Genomic DNA, 25299 nt, shown 5'->3' on the forward strand with positions numbered 1-25299 from the left:
AGTTCACCCGCCAGGGATCGACCCTGTGCCCCCTGCATTGGGAGCATGGAGTCTTAACCACTGGACCTCCAGGGAAGTCCCTAGGGAGCTTTTTTTTGGTGTGTTAGTTTCTGGTGTACAGCAAAATGATTCAGTTGCATGTATATATGCACATATATATATTCTTTTTCAGATTCTTTCCCATCATGGGTTATTACAAGATACTGAATATAGTTTCCTGTGCTATACAGTGCTATATAGTTTCCTGTGCTATATAGTTTCCTTGTTAAAATGAACCTAGTATAAGATTCTATTACAACATTTCTTTCAAAGTTTCAAAAGTCTAAAAGATAGCAGCAATCACCTTAGCAGGGCTATCCTTAACCAGTCCACGTTTTGGTCCCACTTCTCTCTATCCTCCAGGTTCTTCATATTTGGCTTCTTCCCCTTGCTCAGAAACATGGTGGTTAATTTTATTTATTTATTTATTATTTTGGCCATGCCACGCCACTTGTGGGATTTTAGTTCCCTGACCAGGGATCGAACCCTGGCCCTCGGTAGCTGAAGTGTTGAGTCCCAACTAATGGACCTCCAGGAAATTGCCAGGAACATGGTGCTTTAAATGAGCACTTACCATCAAAGCCAAGGGCTCTAATCCAAGATCAACTGTGTAGTCTTAGACAAGTTACTTGGCCTGTCTAAGCCTCAGTGTCTTACTTTATACATTGGGGGAAGAATGTATGTTTCATAGGATCATTACAAGGATTACATGAGATAATGAGCATGTCAGTGCTTAATAGAGTACCGGGCACTTAGCGAGTACTCAGTATATAATAGTTGTTATTAACCCCTTCAGATATCAATGTTTACTATATACCAGTTCCACATCTATGACTAGTATCATTTAATTCAACCAACATTTGTTTGGTGGCTACCAAATGACAGGCACTACACAATGTTTGTGTCCACCCAAAATTCATTTTTTGAAATCCTAAAGCCCAATATAATATTAGAAGATGGGGCCTTTGGGAGATGCTTAAGTCATGAGGGTAGAACCTTCATGAATGGGATTAGTGCCTTCTAAAAGAAGCTCCAGAGAGTTCCCTAGCCTCTTCCACCATGTGAGGACACAGTGAGAAGGCACAAACCATGAACCAGGAAGTGGGCTTCACCAGAATTCAACCATGCTGGTGCCTTCTCCAGAACTATGAGCAATAAATTTCTGTTGTTTATAAGCCACCCTGTCTGCAGTGTTTTGTTATAGCAGCCCAAATGGACTAAGACAGACTTGAATAGATACTTCTCCAAAAAAGATATACAAATGGTCAATAAGGACATGATAAGATGCTTGATATCATTAATCATTAGAGAAATGCAAATCAAAACCATCCTGGAATACCACTTCACACTGACTAGGAAGGCAATAATCAGAAAATCAGATAATAAGTTTTTTTGGTTTGTTTTTCTTTTTGCGGTACGCGGGCCTCTCACTGTTGTGGCCTCTCCTGTTGCAGAGCACAGGCTCCGGACGTGCAAGCTCAGTGGCCATGGCTCACAGGCTTAGCCACTCCGTGGCATGTGGGATCTTCCCGGAGCGGGGCACGAACCCATGTCCCCTGCATCGGCAGGCGGACTCTCAACCATTGCGCCACCAGGGAAGCCCCAGATAGTAAGTTTTGATGAGGATTGTTGAATCTAAAATGGTACAGCTACTTTGGAAAACAGTCTGGCAATTCCTTAAAGTTAAACAAAGAGTTACCATATGACCCAGCAGTTCCAATCCTAGGGATATACCCGTAATAACTGAAAACACATGTCCACAAAAAAAACCTGTACACAAATGTTCATAAATGCATTATTCATAGTAGCCAAAAAGTAGAAACAACTCAGAAGTCCATCAACTGATGAATGTTTATACAAAATGTGGTTTATTCATGCAATGAAATATTATTCAGCCATAAAAGGGAACGAAGTACTGATAAATGCTATGACATGGATGAAAACATTATGCTAAAGTAAAAGAAGCCAGATACAAATATTGTATGGTTCCATTTACATGAAATGCCCAGAATAGGCAAATCCATAAAGACAAAAAGCGAATTAGTGGTTACCAGGAGCTGAGGGAGAGAAGAATGGGGAGTCACTGCTTAATTATACTGGGCTTCTTTTTTGGGGTGATGAACGTGTTCTAGAATTAGATTGTGGTAATGGTTGCACAACTTTGTAAATATACTAAAGACCGGGAATTCCTTGGCGGTCCAGTGGTTAGGACTCCGTGCTTCCACTGCAGGGGGCACTGGTTCGATGCCTGTTTGGGGAACTAAGATCCTGCAAGCTCTGCAGGCAAAAAAAAAAAAAAAAATATATATATATATATATATAAAACCACTATTGCACTATTGTATACTTTCAAAAGAGTGAATTTCATGATACATGAATTAGATCTCAGTTTTTTAAAAAGAAGAAATTGTTTGATTCTCCTTTATCATAATAGAAAGAGTGCCTCTACTACTTGCTAGCCAGGGGAAATTAATACATTTTTTAATGTGGGTTTCCATTTCCTGGTCTGCTAAATGAGAGTCCTAATACTTACACTTCATGGGTCACTGTCAGGATCAAATATGGTAACATTAAGCCTTCTAGCACAGTGTCTGGCCCATAGTAGACTCTCAATAAATGTTCATTTTTTCCCTTTCTCCTTTCCTTTGCCAGTTTCCTGCACTGCAAGTCAAAGAAGTTTAAGTTTTGTTAAAATCTTATGTACTTAATTATCAATGAAGACAAAGTTCCCTGGTTACTGACTTTTTTAAAAGAAATAAGTTAAACACTACTTTGTTTTGTTTTCCTTGTTTTATTGATTTTTGTTTGTTTTGACATCTCATAGTGTACCAGAAATGTCCCTAGAAAATGGAAGTAGGTGAATAAAGAAGGTAATTTAATTTTATGTTGCCTAGTAGACAAATCTCCCTGCAATTCTGTGTTAATTCCTAAACAAGTTACTTACTCCTGCAAGTGTGGAGGAAACTAACACACACACACACACACACACACACACACACACACACTTTTCTCTCTAAATCTAAACTGGATCAGCTCCCTCCAAAAGTCCATGGCTTGGATCAACTGTGGGCTTCCAATATCTTGTCCTCCCACGTCCTCCTGTCTTGATCCTACTTTTGCCCTTTAACAGAAAACTCACCACAAAATGGTGTTCCATATGAAATATGATACGAAAATGAGCTATGTAGTGTAAATATCTAGAATATGGCAGAAACACCAAAACCCTCTCATTATACAAGGACAAGAAAATAACTGTGGCATCGTCTCGCCGGAAACCACAGCTATAATTCTGCATCACATGGGAACAGTGAAACCAATTCATTCATAATCCTAATGCTCTTGCAGGAAAAATCCATTTGCAGATCCTGTGAAATGGTGTGTACTGGCTAATTCTGAGGACTTTAGTTACTTTCCTCTAAGTAACGTGAGTCAGGTAGCAAGAGGGAAATGGGTGAAAGTAATGAAATGAATAGGCAAATCTCTTCAAGGATAAAACAGTAACCACCACATTAAGCACCTACTATGTAGCAAGGACTCTACCAGACCCTTTGTAGACATCACTTCTGCTCCTCAGGCATCCCTGCTTCAGGGGTCTATCACAATGTTACAAATAGATCCATTCTCACACTGATGACCACATGGGGGGAATATAGGATCTTAGTATAACTTAACCAGAGTAACAGTTGTCAATTTCACTCCTTCAAAGTCTTAAAAGATTGGTGTGACCCCCTTACTTGTTTTTACTTTGGGGAGTAGGAGACATGATTTATATTTCTGTGAAATCTAATGAAAGGTAAAGACCATCTCTCCAGAAAAATGCATATAAAACAATATGTTAAAAAACAAAAAACATGGGGCTTCCCTGGTGGCGCGGTGGTTGAGAGTCCGCCTGCCGATGCAGGGGACACGGGTTTGTGCCCCGGTCCGGGAGGATCCCACATGCCGCGGAGCAGCTAGGCCCGTGAGCCATGGCCGCTGAGCCTGCACGTCCGGAGCCTGTGCTCCGCAACGGGAGAGGCCACAACAGTGAGAGGTCCGCGTAACGCAAAAAAACCCCAAAAAACAAAAAAAACCCAATATGTTACATATAATTTTGAGGGGATGGGATCACAGAGCACTGAAGCCCATCCAGATTAAAAACCTCTGATGTAGAAGTTCTAACTTTATGATTTTTGAAACATCATATGAAAGATAAGCATTGAGATCATTTAAACCAGGATCAAATTAGTCTTAGGAACTCTTGTCTAGCAACCAAAAAACATGTAGAAAATTTAGTGGGACTTAAGCACTAATATAATAACTTTAAAATTCTGGGTTTTTCCATGGTAGCTAAAAATACACCAAGTACCTAATCTGATCTGGCTAGTGTCCAGTCATTTAGCTACACTAATGAGATATGCGTAAATGCTGGCTCAACCCCCATCTTTGAGAGGGCATGAAGATGTGTTTACCGGAAAGAAGGTAAAAGAAACTTTAGTTTCTCTTTTTGAGAGAAGGAAATGGACCTGACTTTCCAAAACCTACCTGTACTACAAACTTCAGGTTTCCAAAAGTGGTAAAGATTTAGAAACCATTAGGCAATAATAAATCATTAACAAAATACTAAATTTTTTGGTTATGCTAATACTTCTAGCTTGAAATACAGGACTAGTAGATTCCAGTGTCAAGAACATAGTTTGAGGGGACTTTGCTGGTGGTCCAGTGGCAAAGAATCCTCCTTGCAATGCAGGGGATGTAGGTTGGATCCCTGGTCAGGGAACTAAGATCCCACATGTCGTGGGGCAACTAAGCCCGCATGCCACAACTACTGAGCTCCTGTGCCTCAACTAGAGCTGGCCTGCCACAAACTACAGGGCCCACGCACTCTGGAGCCTGTGTGCCACAACTAGAGAGAGAAAACCCGCACGCCACAACTAGAGAGAAGCCCACACACCACAACAGAGAGCCCGTGCTGCAACAAAAGATCCCGCATGCCACAACTAAGACCCAATGCAGCCAAAAAAAAAAAAAAAGCATAATTTGAAATGGGACCCAAAATAATTCATCCAGTCATGAAAAGTAATTTAGTAGGTTATGTTTGTTTACCCAAAGGAATATTATACACATACTTTTTAAATCTTTACAAATTTTTACTTACAAGGGAAATGTTGATGATATACTGAGGAAAAAAAGAAGAAAAAATTTTACCTCATTCAACTTTAAAGATGTTATTTATTTTTTTCTGTGTGTGTGTATACACGGTTAGTTTTATCGTAACAAAGCAATTTGTACACTTTTTTTTTTTTTTGGCTGCATTGGGCCTTCGTTGCTGCACAGGCTTTCTTTAGTTGCGGCGAGCAGGTGCTACTTTTCGTGCAGTGCGTGGGCTTCTTATTGTGGTGGCACGGGCTCTAGGTGCCCGGGCTTCAGTAGTTGTGGCATGAGGGCTCAGTAGTTGTGGCACATGGGCTTAGCTGCTCCACGGTACGTGGGAGCTTCCCAGACCAGGGATTGAACCTGTGTCCCCTACATTGGCAGGCAGATTCTTAACCACTGCACCACCAAAGAAGCCCACAATTTGTATACTTTTAACGTTTACAACTGAGCATCATCTTTCCAGTGAAACAAAAAGAAAAAATTTTAAAACTATGTTATTTTTTAAATGCAGGGACCTCCCTGGTGGTCCAGTGGTTAAGACTTCACCTTCCAATGAAGGGAGGTGAGTGTTCGATCCCTGGTTGGGGAGCTAAGATCCCATACACCTCAGGGCCAAAAAACCAAAACATAAAACTGAAGCAATATTGTAACAAATTAAATAAAGACTCTAAAAATTGTCCACATCAAAAAAATCTTTTAAAAAATAAATGCAGAAAAAACACTGGAAGCAAATATGCCTATATACTCATCGTGGTTGCATCTAGGTAGTAGAATTAAAGTTTGTCTTTTTCCTGCTTCTAAGCTTTCCAAATGCAAATTACACTGTTTTGATTTTATTACTTTTTAAAGTAACACAAGCTCTTTATGTAGAAATTCAAACCATGTATAAAAATTTAAGCAAAATTTAAAGTCACTTATTTTCTAATACACCCATCCTCCATCCAAAAACTCTAGTCCTCAGAGGTAAACACTTCCAACAGTTTGGTTTCGTAGGTATGTATCCTTCTAGAATTGTTTTTCTAAACTCCATCTACAATTAGAAAAAGCATCATTTTGAGCTTTCATGGTCCTTTTCCCTTTAGAACTTTGAGGTGTCCAAACTTTGCATCTTGGTATAACTCATAATCACAAATGGACATGGCAGTAATTTTAAACAACACAAGCAGCTGCTTTTTAAGCTTTTGTGTGTGTGTGTGTGGTATGCGGGCCTCTCACTGTTGTGGCCTCTCCCGTTGCGGAGCACAGGCTCCCGACGCGCAGGCTCAGCGGCCATGGCTCACGGGCCTATCTGCTCCGCGGCATGTGGGATCTTCCCGGACCGGGGCACGAACCCGTGTCCCCTGCATCGGCAGGCGGACTCTCAACCACTGCGCCACCAGGGAAGCCCTTTAAGCATATTTTTAAAGCACTGTGTACTTCCTATAAACTTTTTTCTCAAGTCCTTTACTTGAATTTCTGCTACAGACATCCCATGATCCTAATATCCTTGGTACTTGAAAATGACATATATAGAATAAACCCAAAAATGTTTTGAGGTACTAGCTGCTAAGATGATATATTAAGTATACATGGGATATAATGGTTTACAGTGCACTTTCTTTTTTTAAGAGACATTAGTATGTGAGATAGGCTGAATCTTATATTTTTTATGAGATTTCATTCATTCATTGAATCATTTGTTCAGCAAACATGTATTGAGCACCTGTGATGTGCTAGCACCCTCTATAGCCTGAGCTTGGGCTTTAGAAGTAATTTAAACATCTCACTTCTAATCACGGCTTTCTCACCATGCCCTTTTTTTAAAAAACTGTAGCAGTGTTAACAGGACATAAATAAACCAGAAAAGAGCAAGATTTCTCTTGTTGCTTACTAGCAGACATGAAGAGCTGATGATAGATAATTAGCCAAAACTTTCTGGATAATCATGACTTGAGCACTGAGTCTCATTATCAAGGTAATAACCTGAATTGCTTAGATTAGTTTGATTCATTTGCTAGCTGTGTCTTATTTTAATATGATAATAGTACAAAAATATGTGATCCCACCTTCTCTCCTAGCTGGTTACACTAGTGCCACATCCATCATAGTACTACAGTGACTGGCTACTTTATAGGGAGAATGACTTTTTTTTTTTTTTGCTGTACGCGGGTCTCTCACTGTTGTGGCCTCTCCCGTTGCGGAGCACAGGCTCCGGACGCACAGGCTCAGTGGCCATGGCTCACGGGCCCAGCCGCTCCGCGGCATGTGGGATCTTCCCGGACCGGGGCACGAACCCGTGTCCCCTGCATCGGCAGGAGGGCTCTCAACCACTGCGCCACCAGGGAAGCCCGGGAGAATGACTTTTGCAGCTTTGAAACCATCAACTCTTGAAATATTACCCTGGAATAAAAATATCAAGAAGCTGACCAACAAAGACACGGGGAGATAAGCTCTGTAGCAAAATAAACATGTACCAAACTATAGTGCTCACTATTAAATGATAGTATAACTTGGATTATACTGATACTAGATGAAGGTGTTAAGTCAGTTTCACACATTTTTCTTTCTGGATAAGATGGTCTACACAAAATGGCAAGGTAAGATTTGAACCATACTGACAAGATTCCAGAAATTAACACCCACCAGTCATAATCAATCAAGATCAGCATGGTTTTGTTTGCATGCTTGGGGTTTATTTTTTATTTATTTATTTATTTATTTGAAGTATACTTGATTTACAATGTTGTATTCATTTTTGGTGTGTAGCAAAATGGTTCAGTTATACATATATATACATATTCTAAACATGCAAAAATCCTAGACGCCACAGGCTTTTTTTCCTATGGTCAGCTCTGTGGTGAGGTATGCTACTGAAGTCTCAGTAGTGATCCTAAGAGATTCCTTAAAGGCACATTTAGGGACATATAACATCTGCCCTCAATTGCAAGAGTTGGTAGCAAAAATTTGTTCCATATGCCATATATAACATATGCCAAAATGAAATCTGGCTGTTTGAAAACACTGAGAAAAGCAGTGGCCAGAAGAGGCCTGTCCCATGCAACTCCCACTAAAATGGATAAAATTAAACAAGTATGTCAACCAATTCTGAAGGGACATCTCCGGAACTAGACTGTTATCACACTATCCACAGGACAGTGAACAGTCAGTGGTTCAATTTGTATCATATAATACTATTTAACTTTTAGCTTTTCAAGCACAAACTATATAGGTATTGCTATTTTCCCAGGTGTAATTTCTATTAGCTAAGATGGTAGCATGGTAATAAATAGCACATTTTACAGTGTTATCTAATATACTGCTATTAATGTAACCAAGCATATAATAACCCTTTAATATTTGGAGGGAAAAAAATCAATATTAACTGGAGTAGGGAATTCCCTGGTTGTCCAATGGTTAGCACATGGAGCTTTCACTGCCATGGCTCAAGTTCAATCCCTAGTCGGGGAACTAAAATCCCACAAGCTGCCTGGCATGGCAAAACAAAAACAAACAAAAAAACCCAAGAAACAAAAAAGATTAATTGGAGTAAATATTAAGAGACTATTTCACTTTGGCAACCAACTCACAAACTGCTTAGTCATTCAATTCATATTACTTAAATGTGTGATACTATACCAAATCATCAAGCTATAGATATATAATTCAAAACACTGCCCTCAGAAGCATATCTACAAACAACTGTGTTTTGTTGTCGTTGTTGTTTTTGAACATACTAAAAAGTGTGTGAAAGTGTAGCCTGGCCAAAGCACCTACCCTTTAAGTCCCTAAAAAGCACCTCTCCCCCGCCTTTTAACATCACTCACTATTCAATAAATAGAATAATGCATATGTCTCAGTATGCTAAATTACAAATGCAAAATGAGGAATACCTAGCCAGGAGCAAATTCCTAGATGACTATGAGTTATAAAGTTAATGGTTTTAATTAACTGTATTTCTGAATATGGAGAACACTAACCTGAACTAAACTTGGCAAAAAATAACACTTTATCTCTTGGCCAAAGAGATCACTGGGAAGACTATCTAATCACCTTGTTGTTCAATTAAAAGAAACAATTGGGAGACAAAAATATAATCTATGATCAAAAAAAAGAGTAGATCAAAATTGTTTTTACTTTTCCCAGACATTAGTAGTTAACATTCTGAGAAATGGCATATGCCTTTGGGGGCTAAGTATATTTTAGAAGAAAAAAATTCTAACAGTTCTGTTTTTAAAATGTACATTTGTTTCATATAATAAAATATTATTATAGGGCTTCCATGGTGGCGCAGTGGTTGGGAGTCTGCCTGCCGATTCAGGGGACACGGGTTCGAGCCCTGGTCCGGGGGATCCCACATGCCGCGGAGCAACTGGGCCCGTGAGCCACGGCTGCTGAGCCCGCGTGCCATGGCTACTGGAGCCCAGGTGCCTAGAGCTCGTGCTCTGCAGAGGGGAAGGCCACTGCAATGGGAAGCCCACGCACTGGAAGGAAGAGTGGCCCCCGCTTGCTGCAACTAGAGAAAGCCTGCGCACAGCAACGAAGACCCAACGAAGCCAAAATACATAAATTAATATATATATTATTATAAATAAATAATAAAACAAAAATTCTAATAATAAAAATATTAACATTTAAAAACTGTAAATGTATTTTCTCTTTCTCACTCCAACTCTCAATAATAAGTAAAATAATTCTGATGTGAGGAACAAATACATGAAATATATTTGCTTACCAATATTCTTACTTATCAAAGTAAGTGGGCTTCAATCATTGATGTGTGTAAAATAAATACCAAAATTTTTTTATATCAAATACCTAAAAATAAAACAAACTAAATAACTCTATATTGAAAGCTACAAAATGTTATTGAAAGAAAGTAAGTCATAAATAAAGATACTATGTATGGTCATGAACTGGAAGATTCAATATTGTAAAAATGTCAATCTCGGGGCTTCCCTGGTGGCGCAGTGGTTGAGAGTCCGCCTGCCGATGCAGGGGACACGGATTCGTGCCCCGGTCCGGGAAGATCCCGCATGTCGCGGAGAGGCTGGGCCCGTGAGCCATGGCCGCTGAGCCTGCGCGTCGGGAGCCTGTGCTCCGCAACGGGAGAGGCCACAACAGTGAGAGGCCCGCATACCGCAAAAAAAAAAAAAAAAAAAAAAAATGTCAATCTCTTCAAACTGATGAGAGGGGGTATAGCTCAGTGGTAGAGCAATTGACTGCAAACTGATGTATAGATTCAACACAAACAATAAAAACTCCAACAGGGTTTTTGGTGGACATTTACGAGCTGATTCAAAAATTTTGATTAAGGGATTTCCCTTGTGGTCCTGTGGCTAAGACTCCGAACTCCCAATGCAGGGGGCCTGGGTTCGATCCCTGGTCAGGGAGTTGGATCCCACATGCCACAACTAAGAGTTTGCATGCCACAACTAAGAGTTTGCATGCCACAGCTAAAAAGACTCCGCGGGCTTCCCTGGTGGCACAGTGGTTAGGAATCTGCCTGCCAATGCAGGGGACACGGATTCGAGCCCTGGTTCGGGAAGATCCCACATGCCGCGGAGCAGTTAGGCCTGTGCACCACAACTGCAGAAGCCTGTGTGCCTAGAGTCCATGCTCTACAACAAGAGAAGCCACCACAATGAGAAGCCCATGCACCACAACGAAGAGTAACCCCTGCTCTCCGCAGCTAGAGAAAGCCTGCGCGCAGCAACGAAGACCCAACACAGCCAAAAATAAATAAATAGGGCTTCCCTGGTGGCGCAGTGGTTGGGGGTCTGTCTGCCGAGGCGGGGGGCGCAGGTTCGTGCCCCGGTCCGGGAGGGTCCTGCGTGCCGCAGAACGGCTGGGCCCGTGGGCCATGGCCGCTGGGCATGCGCGTCCGGAGCCTGAGCTCCGCGTCAGGAGAGGCCGCGGCGGTGAGGGGCCCGCGTACCGCAAAATAAATAAATAAATAAATAAAATGAACAAATTTATTTAAAAAAAAAAAAGACTCCGCATGCAGCAACAAAGATCCCCCACACACGCGGCAACTAAGACCCAGTGCGGCCAAATAAATAAATAAATACACATATTAAAAAAAATTTTTTTGATGAAAATACAAAGAACAAAAAAAATAGCCCAAATAAATATTGAAAACAAAACTGAAGGACTTATACTACCAGTTAGCAAGACTAGTTGTAAAGCCTAGTAATGAGAGTTCAGACAGAAAAATAGACAAAAGGCCAATGAAACAGTCTAGAAACAGATTGAGAACTAATCAATCACTTGATTTGTGACAAAGTTGATGTTGTAGTGGGGAAAGGATAGTCATTTCAGTAATGGTGCTGGTCAAGTAGATATCCCTATGAAAAAGAATGAATCTTGACTCCTATCTCATGTGATACACAAAAGTCAATTCCAGTTTGTACATCTAAATGTGAAAGGTTTTAAAAAGTAACTTTTTAAGAAGAAAACAAAAAAGAACATCTTCATGACCTTGGAATTTGCAAAAAACAGACAAAATTTTCTCTTTTTTAAAGAATTTATTTATTCATTTTATATTTTATTTTTGCTGCGTTGGGTCTTTATTGCTGCGCGCGGGCTTTCTCTAGTTGTAGCGAGCAGGGGCCTACTCTTCCTTCTGGTGCTATGGCCCCTCACTGCGGTGGCTTCTCTTGTTGCAGAGCACGGGCTCTAGGTGCACGGGCTTCAGTAGTTGTGGCACGCAGGCTCAATATTTGTGGCGCACAGGCTTAGTTACTCCGAAGCATGTGGGATCTTCCCGGACCAGGGCTTGAACCCGTGTCCCCTGCACTGGCACGCGGATTCTTAACCACTGTGCCACCAGGGAAGTCCAAATAAATTTTCTTAAACAGGAAATAAAAAGTTATCGTAAAGGAGAGGATTGGTAAACTGGACTACATTAAAGTTAAGAATTTCTGTTCATTATAAAGCACAATTGGGACTTCCCTGGTGGCACAGTGGTTAAGAATCTGCCTGCCAATGCAGGGGATACAGGTTCGAGCCCTACTCCAGGAAGATCCCACATGTCACAGAGCAAGTAAGCCTGTGTGCCACAACTACTGAGCCTGCGCTCTAGAGCCCACGAACCACAACTACTGAGCCCACGTGCTGCAACTACTGAAGCCTGCACACCTAGAGCCCGTGCTCCACAACAAGAGAAGCCCCCGGAGTGAGAAGCTCACGCATCACAATGAAGAGCAGGGCTTGCTGCGGCAACTAGAGAAAGCCCGTGCACTGCAACTAGAGAGAAGCACACATGCCGCAACAAAGACCCAATGCAGCCAAAAAAATAAAGAAAATAAATATTTTTTTAAAAAGACAGAAAATATCCGGTGTTGGCAAGGATGTGGAGCAAGTGGAACTTTCATACACTACTGATGAGAGTCTTAATTGGAACAATCACAGCAGTTTGGTTATATTTATGGAAGCTAAGCATACACATATTCTATGACCCAGAAATTCCACTCCTAGAAATACACTCAACAGAATGCATGCATATAGTCACCAAAAGACTTTTATAAAAATGTCCAGGGGGCTTCCCTGGTGGCGCAGTGGTTAAGAATCCCCCTGCAATGCAGGGGACACAGCTTCAAGCCCTGGTCCGAGAAGATCCCACATGTCACGGAGCAACTAAGCCGGTGCGCCACAACTACTGAGCCTGCTGTGCCACAACTACTGAAGGCCGCGTGCTAAGAGCCCGTGCGCCACAACAAGAGAAGCCACTGCAATGAGAAGCCCGCCCACCGCAAGAGTAGATCCCGCTTGCCGCAACTAAAGAAAGCCCACGCACAGCAACAAAGACCCAACGCAGCCATAAATAAATAAATTAAAAGTTCCGTTAAAAAAAAATACTATAGAGACTTCCACATAGAAAAAAAAAACGTGTCCAGGGAATTCTCTGGTGGTCCAGTGGTTAGGACTCTGTGCTTCCACTGCAGGGGGCAAGTTTGATCCCTGGTGGGGAAACTAAGATCCCACAAGCTGCGTGGCCAGCCCACAACCCCCCGCCCCAAAAAAATCCATAGTAGTACTGCTATGCTCATTCTACTGTTCTGTTCTGTACTGTAACATTTCACTTCCCATTAACAATAGAATGGATACAGGTATTGTGATATATACATACAATGGAGTACTACACTGCAACAAGAATGAACAATTATAAGCAACATTATTGGCAAATCTTATAAACATAATATTAAGCAAAAGAAGACAGAAACAAATGAGTGTACAACTGTTCCTTGCTCGCTCAGAATGAAATTCCTCAGAGAAGTGTTCCCTATGTTCTCCTCTGCCTCTCCACGCATTGTTGGATGCGTAAGTCTCTCTACTGTCAGAGTTCAGTATAAGGACAACACAATACATTCTTCAGAATCAGCTTTGTCAGGGGCAAGGGCGATCTTTTAGGGGAGGGGGAAAGCAAGAGAATATGAATATCATCAACTATAGGGGACCTTTGAAATAGAAAATAAACAAATAATTAAAATTGTATTTCAAATGAACAACATAACTACATTGAAGCATTAGGGTGGTGTGTGTGTGTGTGTGTGTGTGTGTGTGTGTGTGTGTGTGTGTGTGTGTTAGAGAGAGAGAGAGAGAGAACTAATTCAACATATGCATATTCTAACTTTTGAACACACCACTGACATTTCAGCAACAACGATAATACCTATTAACAAGATCTTGGTTTCTAAGTATCATTCTCCACCAAAAAGAACCAAGTTTCCTTGGATAAACAGCTGGTCATCTGGTCTGGGGCAGGATGGAAAATAGAAAACCTTAGAACACTTGTCCCAGAAAATAAAGAATTATTCAAACAATGGTTGAAGGTGCTCCCTGGCCAGATTTGGGGAAATTTGAGCAACAAAATAAGTAATGATAATAAAGGAGTGTAACTTACTGAATATAACAAAAATCTACAGGTTCACACTGAAACAAACAAGAAGAAAAAGCTCTTCTTTGGAGTTTAAAACTAATTAACAGATTTAGAAGAAACAATGGAAACAGAACCACAATTTGGCAACTATCAGGCAAAAATCACTGATGAACATTAAAATTGGGGAGTGAAAGTTTGAGGGATAGCAGTATATTTACATGTCTTGATCTCTCTGTAAGATATTTATTAAATACAAAGTGAAAAATACTGATTTTACAATGGAGAAATCTGGAAGACACTACCTTTAACCAAGTGATCAAAATTAAGATCATGAATAGTCGGACAAATGGACATTACGTCCCTCCTGTAAGAAGGTATTCATACAAAAATGTATAATCCAAATCTAGTCATGAGGAAGCACTAGACAAACCCAAAGTGAGGGACAAAATAAGTAATCTGCACTTTGCAAAAGAAGCAATGTCATTAAAAACAAATGTTGAGGAACTATTCTAAACCAAAAAAAAAAAAGTACATATTATATGATTCCATTTATATCAAACTCTAGAAAATGCAAACTAATGTAATGATTAAAGATAGAGGCAGTTTTATTCTTTCAAAAGAAAAGAAGTTTAATTCCTCTGGTTTCTCAGGCTGCAGGACAGTTAGTGACTTTGTGCTCCTAATTTTTAAATCTGTAACTCCCAAAAAAAGACACACAACTAGCCAAAATGAGGCACAGTGGAAATTTTTTCAAAACCACATTTCATACAATTTCCCTACTCTCCATCAAAACTTATAATGGAAAATGTTTATGTTCTAATTTTCTGAGACAAATTCTAAAAATAAGCTAATGCATCACTCAGTGCACACACATACACACAAAAAGTACATATTATATGATTCCATTTATATCAAACTCTAGAAAATGCAAACTAATGTATAGTGACAGAAAGAGTGTTTTCCTGAGGAGAAAGGGTGCAGGTAGGAGAGAAGGGACTATGAAGGGGTACAAAGAAATTTGGGGGAGTAATGAATTCTGACTGTGGTAATGTTCACACAGTGTATACGTGTGTCAGACTTACCAAACTACTCTTTAAGTACGTGCAGTTTATTATATGTCAATTATACCTCAGTAAAGTTGTTTTAAAAGTTTGAGGAACTATTCCAAATTAAAGGAGGTCAAAAGGATATTTTCTTATAGGCAAAATATGAATAAAGTCTGTGGGCTAAATAATAATGGTTCAATGTTAACTTGCTAATTTTGATAATAGGAGAGAATATCCTTGTTTTTAGGAAATATATTCTCTAGTATGCAAGGATAAAGGGATATCATGTCTATGAAAACCTTACTCTCAGTTGATTCAGAAAAAAATATACACATGGGGAGGAGCTAAAAAGAGATATAAAGTAATATGATAAAATATTATCATTTGGCTAAAAGATAAACCAAATTCTCGATACTACTCTTGCAATATTTCTATAAAACTGACATGTCAAAATAAAAGAGTTTTTTGTTTTGTTTCTAATAAAGAATGTGCTGCTTAGGAGATTGTGAGCTACAGCCAAGGTATTCATTCATTCATTAACAAATACTGGTTTTTCTCACACGGATGGACCTTGACAACAGTAGTCACACTTGCTTGCCAGAGCAAGTTTACAGAAATAAACCACATGCCAACATCTAAATTTCTAAACCTGATTATTTGAGTTACAAATATATTCTTTTCATTTAACTAACAAGTGTTTATTTAGCACCTATCACTGTACCAAGGCTAGATAGGCACTAGAAAAACAAAGTCCCCTGGAATGAAACCGGGGGAACATGCACAGATACAGGTGAGGCACAGGGAGGGGTGAGTGAATGGGTGGAGTCTTGTCAGATAGGGAAAGGAAGAATATGTACCATGAGCAAGGACACTGAGGCAGGATCATGCACGGTGAGCTTGGGGATATATAAGTAGCTGGATACAGCTGAAACTTCAAGTATAATGTGAGAAGTGACAGCAAACAAGACAGAGGAGATCAGTCATGCCAAGATCTTGAATATTGGCACCTTCCCACATCACCAGTGGTCCAGTGATAAAGAATCCGCCTTCCAATGCAGGGGACCCAGGTTTGATACCTGGTCGGGGAACTAGGATCCCACATGCTGCGGGGCAAATAAGCCCACATGCCACAACTACTGAGCCTGCGTGCCTAAACTAGAGAGCCCACGTGCTGCAAACTACAGAGCCCACACCCTCTGGAGCCCACATGCCACAGCTAGAGACAGAAAACCTGCACGCCACAACTAGAGAGAAGCCCACGTGCTGCAAGACCCAACACATCCAAAAAATAATAAATAAATATATATTTTTAAAATCTTGGTATTCCATGCTAAGAAAGCTAGGCTTCATCTACAACTGGAAGGCACTGAAAACTTTGCTCTATTTTCTTTTGTTTTGAGTGAGATAAATTACATATACAGAAGAGCACTAAATGTATTAAACTAGGAGAAACAGGGTTATAGAAAGAAAACTTGAACTGTACCTAAGGAGAATTGTTGTTCAACATCCTGACTTCCCAAATAGCTGGTGCCCTCAACCCGGAGTAGAAGTGCAATAAATACTTGCTGATAATAAAGATGACACTGAAATTGTCCCGGTATGAGATAAAGGCTCAACTACAGCTGGAGCCAAGAAAATGGAGAGATAGAAGTGCTCTGATGTTGTAGAACAAGAGATACTACAAGAGTGAAAGGCATTAAACATGACTGAATTTTCCATTTTGGGTGACCGTGTAGACAGTAAGCTGTTAACCAAAAATGTAATGCAAGAGGAGGAGCCAGTTTAGAAAAGAAGAGAACAGGGCTTCCCTGGTGGCGCAGTGGTTGAGAGTCTGCCTGCCGATGCAGGGGACACAGGTTCGTGCCCCAGTCCGGGAAGATCCCACATGCCGCGGAGCAGCTGGGCCTGTGAGCCATGGCCGCTGAGCCTGCGTGACCGGAGCCTGTGCTCCGCAATGGGAGAGGCCACAACAGTGAGAGGCCCGCGTACCGAAAAAAAAAAAAGAAGAGAACAAACTTGTTTATACCTATTAGAGATAGAGTACCTTTGGCAACAATGGACAACAATGTCTATTGGCAATGTTACAAATCAGGAGCTTATCAGGGAGATCACTCTTGTTATAAAAATATTGCTACTAAGTGTTTTAGATGTAAGTATGTAGACTATTAAGTTACTGGCCACATTTTGATCTACTCCCACACGTGTGAAGTGACTTGAGTAAAGAAGATAGTTCATTGCAGTAAGATTTATAATAACAAAATATTTTAGAAATATTAAATGCTATCAATACATGATTGGCTAAATGTCTGATCTCTTATTTGCAATGTGTCAGTCAAATAGGAAGTCAGCATTTTTGGACATAATTTAAGTCCAGAATGAAATAGAAAAAAGGTTGACTGAAATTAAGTTCATAATATTTTAAATTAATCTATTCTACTACACCCATATTCATAGTAGACTCAAAATAAATATAACTTCAAGTGAGTAATCTAAAAATCATAAAACACCATAGCTGACAGGTATTTTAATTAAAGCAAGTTTGCTTTAATTAAAGCAAGTTTGAGTATTAACCAACCTCCATAAAATCCTTTAAACAAAGTCTAAGGCAACCAATATTTTTACTACCTTAGTTTCATAACTGTAATAATAAGTACAAATGTTTGTATGTCACTTTGGAGTTTAAAAACCATTTTCAACTTCTGATTACCATTGAATCTCAACAATCCTGTGAGCAGGTGAAAATCACAAGCCAGAAGTTGAGACGAAAGCTTTATCATTACTATACCTCCAAGGCAAAGTTTTAAGATTAAAGATAGAGACAGTTTTATTCTTTCAAAAGAAAAGAAGTTTAATTCCTCTGGTTTCTCAGGCTGCAGGACAGTTAGTGACTTTGTGCTCCTAATTTTTAAATCTGTAACTCCCAAAAAAAGACACACAACTGGCCAAAATGAGGCACAGTGGAAATCTTTCCAAAACCACATTTCATACAATTTCCCTATTCTCCATCAAAACTTATAATGGAAAATGTTTATGTTCTAGTTTTCTGAGACAAATTCTAAAAATAAGCTAATGCATCACTCAGTGCCCAAGACGTACTTCAGGTAGGTCCACAAATTCCTATAGGCAACTTAAAGCAACATTTTACCAAAGCAAAAGGATGTAATACAGAAGCAAAGTGTCTCCACACAAATCACACTACTAAGTCTCACAGGTGTCCCCAGCCCCTTGGGTATTTACTTACCTCCAAAGGCACAATGATGGATGGCTTCTTTTTCAGTTCCTCACATTTCCTCTTCTTACAGATCTGATGGCTGTTCTTTCTATTCTTGCAGTAGGTACATTCACCACAATTGGTCTTCTGCTGGCAGGGCTCACAGACCCCACATCGCTTTCGTTTCTTCTTTTCCAAAGTAGGTAGCAAAGTTGTGTAGGAAGGAGAAGAGGAGGTACTGACAAGTGACACTGGCCTAGACACCACTGTGGTGTTGATGTCAACCATGCTGGTGGCACTGATCTGGGAGCTCTCTCCTTCCAATTTGCTGGGACTGGCCTGGGAGAGGCGGACAATGCCCTGTGAAGCATGGTGGAGTCCTCTCTCAGGGGCTATTGTGAACCCCTGAGTGTTAGTTGGCAGAAAGCTTATATGAACCTTCTTCTTATTTTCTATATTGTTTATAGCCATTGCGGGAGGTACCGAACTTATCTCTGAGTTTGATGATGGTTGAGGAGTGTGACCTAAGCCCGAAGGCAAAATCTGCATAGTGCCCTGGACCTCAAGCCCAGATGAAACAGTGCTCTGGGGCTCAGGCCATTCTGGGAGAGCATTACAGGTAGCAATTGGGTTAAGAGGAGCAGGAAGAAAGATATCGGGGTCTGAGGCAGTACCACCAACCATACCGAGGACTTGTTGATTTAAGATAGCACCAAAGACCTCTCCTTGGACTGGAATAGCACCAGGAATCTCTGGTGGGTCTGGGGTCTGACCCAGAGGCTCTCCATGAACTGGGTTAGCACCAGGAACTTCCCATTGATGTGGGACAGCACTAAAGGCCTGTCCTAGGACAGGGGTGGTATCAGCAACTTCCTGCTCATCTGGGGTAGATTTGAGTACCTCTTGATGATCTGGTTTAGCACCAAGGGTTTCTTGTTCTGAACCTGCCAAGAGGAGTTGTATTAATGAGGTAGGATATATTGACCCACCAATAGACAAACAGTTTCTAAGGTCCAATTCAGGTACAACCTTATTAAAGCTGGAGGTGGGGCAGCAATCATGTTCACTTTTGATGGGATCCAGGTAAGAATCAGATAGCTTAAGAGATTCTACTCGTGAACCCAAATCTTCTAACTGAATGCTGGGGTTTCCTTCAGAGGTAACCCTGAGGGCTGCTTTTTGGAGCAAAGGAACACAGAAAGTGTCCTGAGCAAACATTCTAGGGGAATCAATAATATCATTCAATGTCTCTCTAGAGAATAGTCCTTCACCACCACGTGTCCCTTCCAATGACCCAGAAAGAACCTCTGCTGCAGGGCCACTATGAGTAGAGTAATTTATTTTGGAATCCTCCACACTTTGGGACCAAGACTGGGTTGTCTCTTGGCTCTCGTTTTTTGTTAATGTTGCATTTTGTATGCCAATTAGATTCTTTATATCAGGAGGGATTGAGGGGTCTTGCACTGGGACTGAATCACTTTCTGAGTGCTTTACTCCCATGTCAGTAAGTACCTTATAATCACACTCATGTTGCTTTCCTAGATTCTTAGGCGGTGAAACTTTCTTGGGTTTGGCTATGACCGCTGGGGGTTGGGAGAGTCGTCTGCTAAGAGAGGTGCTTCGGAGAGCCATTGTAAACCCATTGCAAGTTAAGGACTCTGGGTTCTGAAAAAGAACCTCAGTCCTATCCAAATTCATTCGTGCTGCTCCAGCTCTTGTCAGAAGGCTTCTGACTGGCATAGGCAGTTTGGGTTCTGTTTTTCTCTTAACACCTCTTTCTTGAATTAATTGCTTTAATTTTCCAGGGCTCACAGTCTTGACTGTCGCCACATTTTTGTTGGCTGGCTTAGATCCCTTCTTCAGTTGGCTGTTTTTCTTTTTGTTTAAATCTTCCCTCCTGACTAATTTGGAAGGCCTTGCATGGCGAGATCGAGACATAGCTACGGAGCAGGAAAAACTGAAAGGGCATGAGGAAAAGAGTCATTGGTCCTTTGGAAAGTCTCACTTCTGAGGAGAATCCGGATGCACCATGGTTGTGCTCAGTCGCAGGAGGTTTTGGTCTGAAATAACAATGACAAAACATTGGGAGTGAGTCTTTTTCCTATGCATTCCCTCATTTGAAATAGAATATTTACTAGTAAGTATTAATTAAAATTAAGGAGCTGAGAATATTGACTGTAAAAGGAAAATATAATAGACATAAAACATACTAAAGTATCCTATAAATCCTGGATTCACAAATAAAGCTCCTTTAACTTTAATTTCTGTGACAACTGATTAAGGTGATGAAGTTGTTTGAATAAGTTAAGCATGGGAGTTTCTTTACATTAGAAACCACAACTGTGGACTTCCCTGGTGGCGCAGTGGTTAAGAATCTGCCTGCCAATGCGGGGTACATGGGATCGAGCCCTGGTCCGGGAAGATCCCACATGCTGCAGAGCAACTGAGCCTGCACACCACAACTACTGCAGCCCGCGCGCCTAGAGCCCATGCTCTGCAACAAGAGAAGCCAACGCAATGAGAAGCCCGCGCACAGCAACAAAGAGTAGCCCCTGCTCGTCATGAGTAGAGAAAGCCCGCACGCAGCAGGGAAGACCCAATGCAACCAAAAAAAAAAAAAAGAAACCACAACTACTGCAGTTACATGTAGTTTAAAGCTCAAATCCTAATCTTTACAAATATGGATACTTAAAAAGTTATCTCTTAAGCTCTTTCCTCAGCACATCACCCTACAGACAGAGGTATCATCTGTTGGACAGTAAAGCTGGTAAAGCCAGAGGAAGAAGAGGCTTGTATTATCCAAGAAACTCTACTCTTTGGAGATCCAGTAACATTAATACCATATTCCAATTAACCATACACAAATTTTGAGTTTTATACATGCACACAAAAGTAGCGTAAACTCTTGGGAGTTAGTATTTACAGATTAGGTTACAACTAAGACTCACAGGTCCAACAAATAACTGTTGAGTACTTCCTCTGTATAAGGAAAGCATTGTGGCGGGCACTGCCCACACCCAGAAATGATGTCCCTCCTTCCTCTTTCACCCGACTTAATCCAAAGACTGATGGTTCTAAACTCCCATCTACCAAGGGTCCCAAAAGTTTCATGATCAATGCCTAGGCAAAGAAATTGGAAATAAAGAGAAAATGAGATAATTAGAACAGTAAAGCATACTAGATAAGCAACTATTATTTGAAAAGTAAGAAAAGAGGAGAAAACGAAACGGGACTGACTAAGAGTCATCAGTTGCATTTTTGTCTCCTCAGATTGCCTCCCTGACCCCAAATAAGACCAAGCTATGAGGAAGAGTGAAGCTCACCATACAAAATATATCAGTAGACTTCCTAAAGATCATGGAATCAAGAGTGTGACAACAAACTGGGTGAGGATTCTTTAACAGTTGACAGGTTGCTGGATTTGTAAGAAAATCTGGTGTAGGAGAATGGTTACCAAAAACTGGTCTGCAACCAAGTGATCACCAGTCTGTGGCGAAATGAGAAAAAAAAAAAAAAGAGGCTGAGTACACCTGAAACTAACACAACACTGTAAATCAACTACACTTCTTTAAAAAAAAAAAATGAGGCCGTATAAAGTTTTTCATAAGGTTGAATTTATTATTATTTAATCATGCTTTCCTGTTTTCGCTCATTAAAATGTCCTTCCTAAAAAAACGTGGAGAATTCCCCGGCAGTCCAGTGGTTAGGATTCCACACTTCCACAGCAAAGGGTACAGGTTCTATCCCTGGTTGGGGAACTAAGATTCCACAAGCTGCGAGGCTCAGCCAAATAAATAAATAAAGTAATAAAAGTCCTTTTTTTGTGAAAGGGTGGAGATAGGCTTATTTTTTTAATGTTATTACTTGGCAAAGTAAAAATTTGACAGCCCTCTACCGATTCTCAAATTTTGGTTTTGTTTTTGTTGTACTCATCTGATCCTGGTAATCCTGGGATGCACTAGTTGGTTTAGTGGCTAGAGATGGTGTCACATCAGAAAACCCTGAATCTGAATCTGTGATCACCAGCTGTGTCCTTCAGCAAACTACTTAACAGGAGTCAAGGTTTCTGCATCTGAAATCAGGTTATTTTGAGATATCAATGTGTTCCTCTGAGGAAAACCTAGTGGTAGTGGTTTCATCCTTGTGATATCTGAGGTAAGAAGGAGGACTTTGGAATTAGGTAGACATGGGTTCAATTTCCAGATCAGAAACATTACTAGCCAGAAGCTTAATGGTAGTTATCATTATTGTAGAACAAGTTTAATCCTCAGTCTGCCGTATCCTGCAAAACAAGATCTAGTTCTTTTGTTTCTGTTCTCATCTAACATGTTGTAGGCCACACACTATAATAAAAGATCTCAGAGAACAACATTTAGAGTCAAGGCATTGAGCCTTTAAGAAAGACTTTTAAAACAGACATTAGTGATAACATTAACCACAAGAAAAATAACATTTTGATAAACCTGTGCTGAATACAAATACTAGGCCAGAGAATACTCCACTTGAGTTCTTGGCATCTAAGCTTATGGCTTTCCCCCTTTTCCTAAAAAAAAAAAAAAAAAGTTTGGCTGCACTACCTCTTTGGCTGTGAAAAGCTGTAGGATATTTTCTCCAAAGACCACTGCTTTTTGTAACCAGCATTTTTAGAAAACAAAAGACATTCCAATTCTAATCTCCAGAAAGTCAGCAATCTTTATAAGGATGTTTTTTCGGATAACAAAAAACAATCCATTCCATTCTCTAGAAATTCAACAATATCTGTCTAAACATGCTTTATCTCTTATATCAGGATTACCTTGCTAAAAAATTATTAAGAGCCTATAATCTAAATATTGCAATCAGCCATGAAAATTAAAATTCATATATGTTGCAAGTAATCTGAATATGCCAGAGGGTGTCATGGGATCTGCTTTTGAAAGTAGTTTATAAATTGATCTCTGTCTCATATATTCTTTTATATTTTTAAATGGAAGTGCTTTAGAAATCCAGACTTGTAATTAAGATAATGTTTACTATTCAAACCTTATCTCTTGAAAAAGCCTGTCAAGGAAATGGAAAAGGTATGAGCAACATGGATTGGAAAGATGTGGCCTCTTTGAATGGTAACAGCCTTTTTATGAGATTGTGAAAGAGGCCAATGACCCCTGAAAAACCCAAATGCAGGGAAGAAACCACTGGGTACCACCCAGCCAAAGAAACAATCAGAAACAAAATAAGGACTCCCACAAGATCTTAATTTTACTTGGCTCCACTGATGAAATGTAACCCCTTTTGTAAATAAACTAAGTTATCCCCAGGGCTGGAGGGAGGGGAGGAGTCCATTCTACTATATAGATCCACATTTAAATATGGAATTATCCGCACAGATCTTCTGAAATTTATTTTCCTTATGAATTTGTAGACATTATTAAATGCTTTATTTCCTTTTTTGTGCTTTTATTTACTACAGTGTTTAAGTCATAGAAAAATACATTTACAATTAAATACTAATTCCACTTCTGTTTTTCATTTTTGATGAAAACTGACATTTCAATATTTCTCAGAATCAGTTTTATTCTACTCTAGAGTATATTCAAGAGTCTGAGTGCTACTGAGGATGCTACAGGATAACATGATTGGAGAGAAAATAAGAGAATAATGTCCCTGTTATCAAACATATATAGCAGGCCCCGGAGGGGGAACCACATGCAGTTAATTGACACTATCCTGTGAGTTTTTGTTTTCCTAGAAGAGAAAACAAAGTGAAACAAACAAACAAACAAAATTCCCTACAACTGTGGGATGCAAAACATTACTTAACTAGTCTTTTCACCAGAGGGCACCAAGACCCCTAACCCATAATAAAAAAAATTTTTTTTTTCTTTTCCTAAGATGTCCTTGTGACATAGGGAACTGGAGTAGTGTTTGAGATCCAAATATTACTGTCCAGGAGATAAGGGCCAACTCATAATTTGAAACATGAAAAGAGATGTCAGCCCAAGGAAGAAAATATAAGATTACAGAGAAAGAGGAGAAGTGGCAAGATCAGGCCCCAGGGCTTATGTAAGGATCTGCTAATTATTCACACGTAATTTAAACATACCTAACAAAATTGGTCAACAAACAGGATCAGACTTTTGCCTCAATATTATCTGAGCTTACTAAGTAGTCAGCCTTTCCCTAAAGAGTCTTAAAAAAAAAAAAAAGCAATTATTTGATGTGATCACCTTGCCTAGAAACTGAAAAGCTGACTTCCTAAACTGTATCAGTTGTCTGTAAAGGACAATATCGACAGTACCGTGTCAGAAAAATTCTCTCCCACTTACATCCCCCCTCCTCCTTCTGGATCTCCCAAAGTCCCCTGGGCAGGAAGTGGCTGAACTGATGTAACCATCCAGCCCACATGTCAATTTAAAATTATACTGCAATCCTTCCCACCACCAGCAGTGGCCAAAAAAGTGGTATTTGCATACATAGAGCTAGTCGCAAAAGAAACTCTGATTTAATAGTCACTCCATTCAGCTCCTTAGAATTTAAAGGCTACTGCACTTGGCTGAGAAATACAAGACTTAAAACATTTCTTTTTAAAAGGCACCACCTGGCTTAGTTTCCTCCAGCAACTTAGTTCTAAAGGAAGAGGAGGTGGGCGGGCTGCTTGCTGTTCCTAGATAGTTTTGTACCACAGGAAGTGTGAGAGCCTTCGGCACATGGAAAGGCTGTGGAGGCAAACTCACTAGAATGCCAGCAGATTTAGTTAAAGGCTCCTTCCATATGTAAAACACCCCTGCTGCCCTGCAGAGAGCGAAGAAAAAAAGGCCAAAAAGGGCCACAGAAAAGGGAAGGGACAAGTTAAATGGAGATGGAATGACCATTCCAAAAACAAGAAAAGCATAAAACACGTTAGGAAGAAGAGGAAAAAGCAGAAGGAAGAAAATGTCTAAAATGGAAAAAAAAAAGCCAAAAAGTAGAGGAAGGGGAAGGACTATATAGTAATAAAGTTAGAATATAAAAAGACAACTGGGATCAAAATG

At 40.2% G+C, this 25299-nt stretch overlaps 1 protein-coding gene across 5 annotated transcripts in view; it reads right to left on the reverse strand.

Moving 5' to 3' along the window:
* TET1 (tet methylcytosine dioxygenase 1) overlaps window positions 1-20336 on the reverse strand; it is a 126528-nt gene extending 106192 nt beyond the window's left edge. For 4 of the 5 annotated variants that reach the window (XM_065893855.1, XM_065893858.1, XM_065893857.1 and 1 more), the window contains exon 1: window positions 18320-20227. In XM_065893855.1, the coding sequence (XP_065749927.1) occupies window positions 18320-20227 (1908 nt within the window). Of the gene's footprint in view, window positions 1-18319 lie in introns of all 5 variants that reach the window. The other variant, XM_065893854.1, reaches the window with a different exon arrangement.
* Window positions 20337-25299: the final 4963 nt, after the last annotated feature.

This window comes from Phocoena phocoena, chromosome 16, assembly GCF_963924675.1.
Source record: "Phocoena phocoena chromosome 16, mPhoPho1.1, whole genome shotgun sequence".
NCBI lineage: Eukaryota > Metazoa > Chordata > Mammalia > Artiodactyla > Phocoenidae > Phocoena > Phocoena phocoena.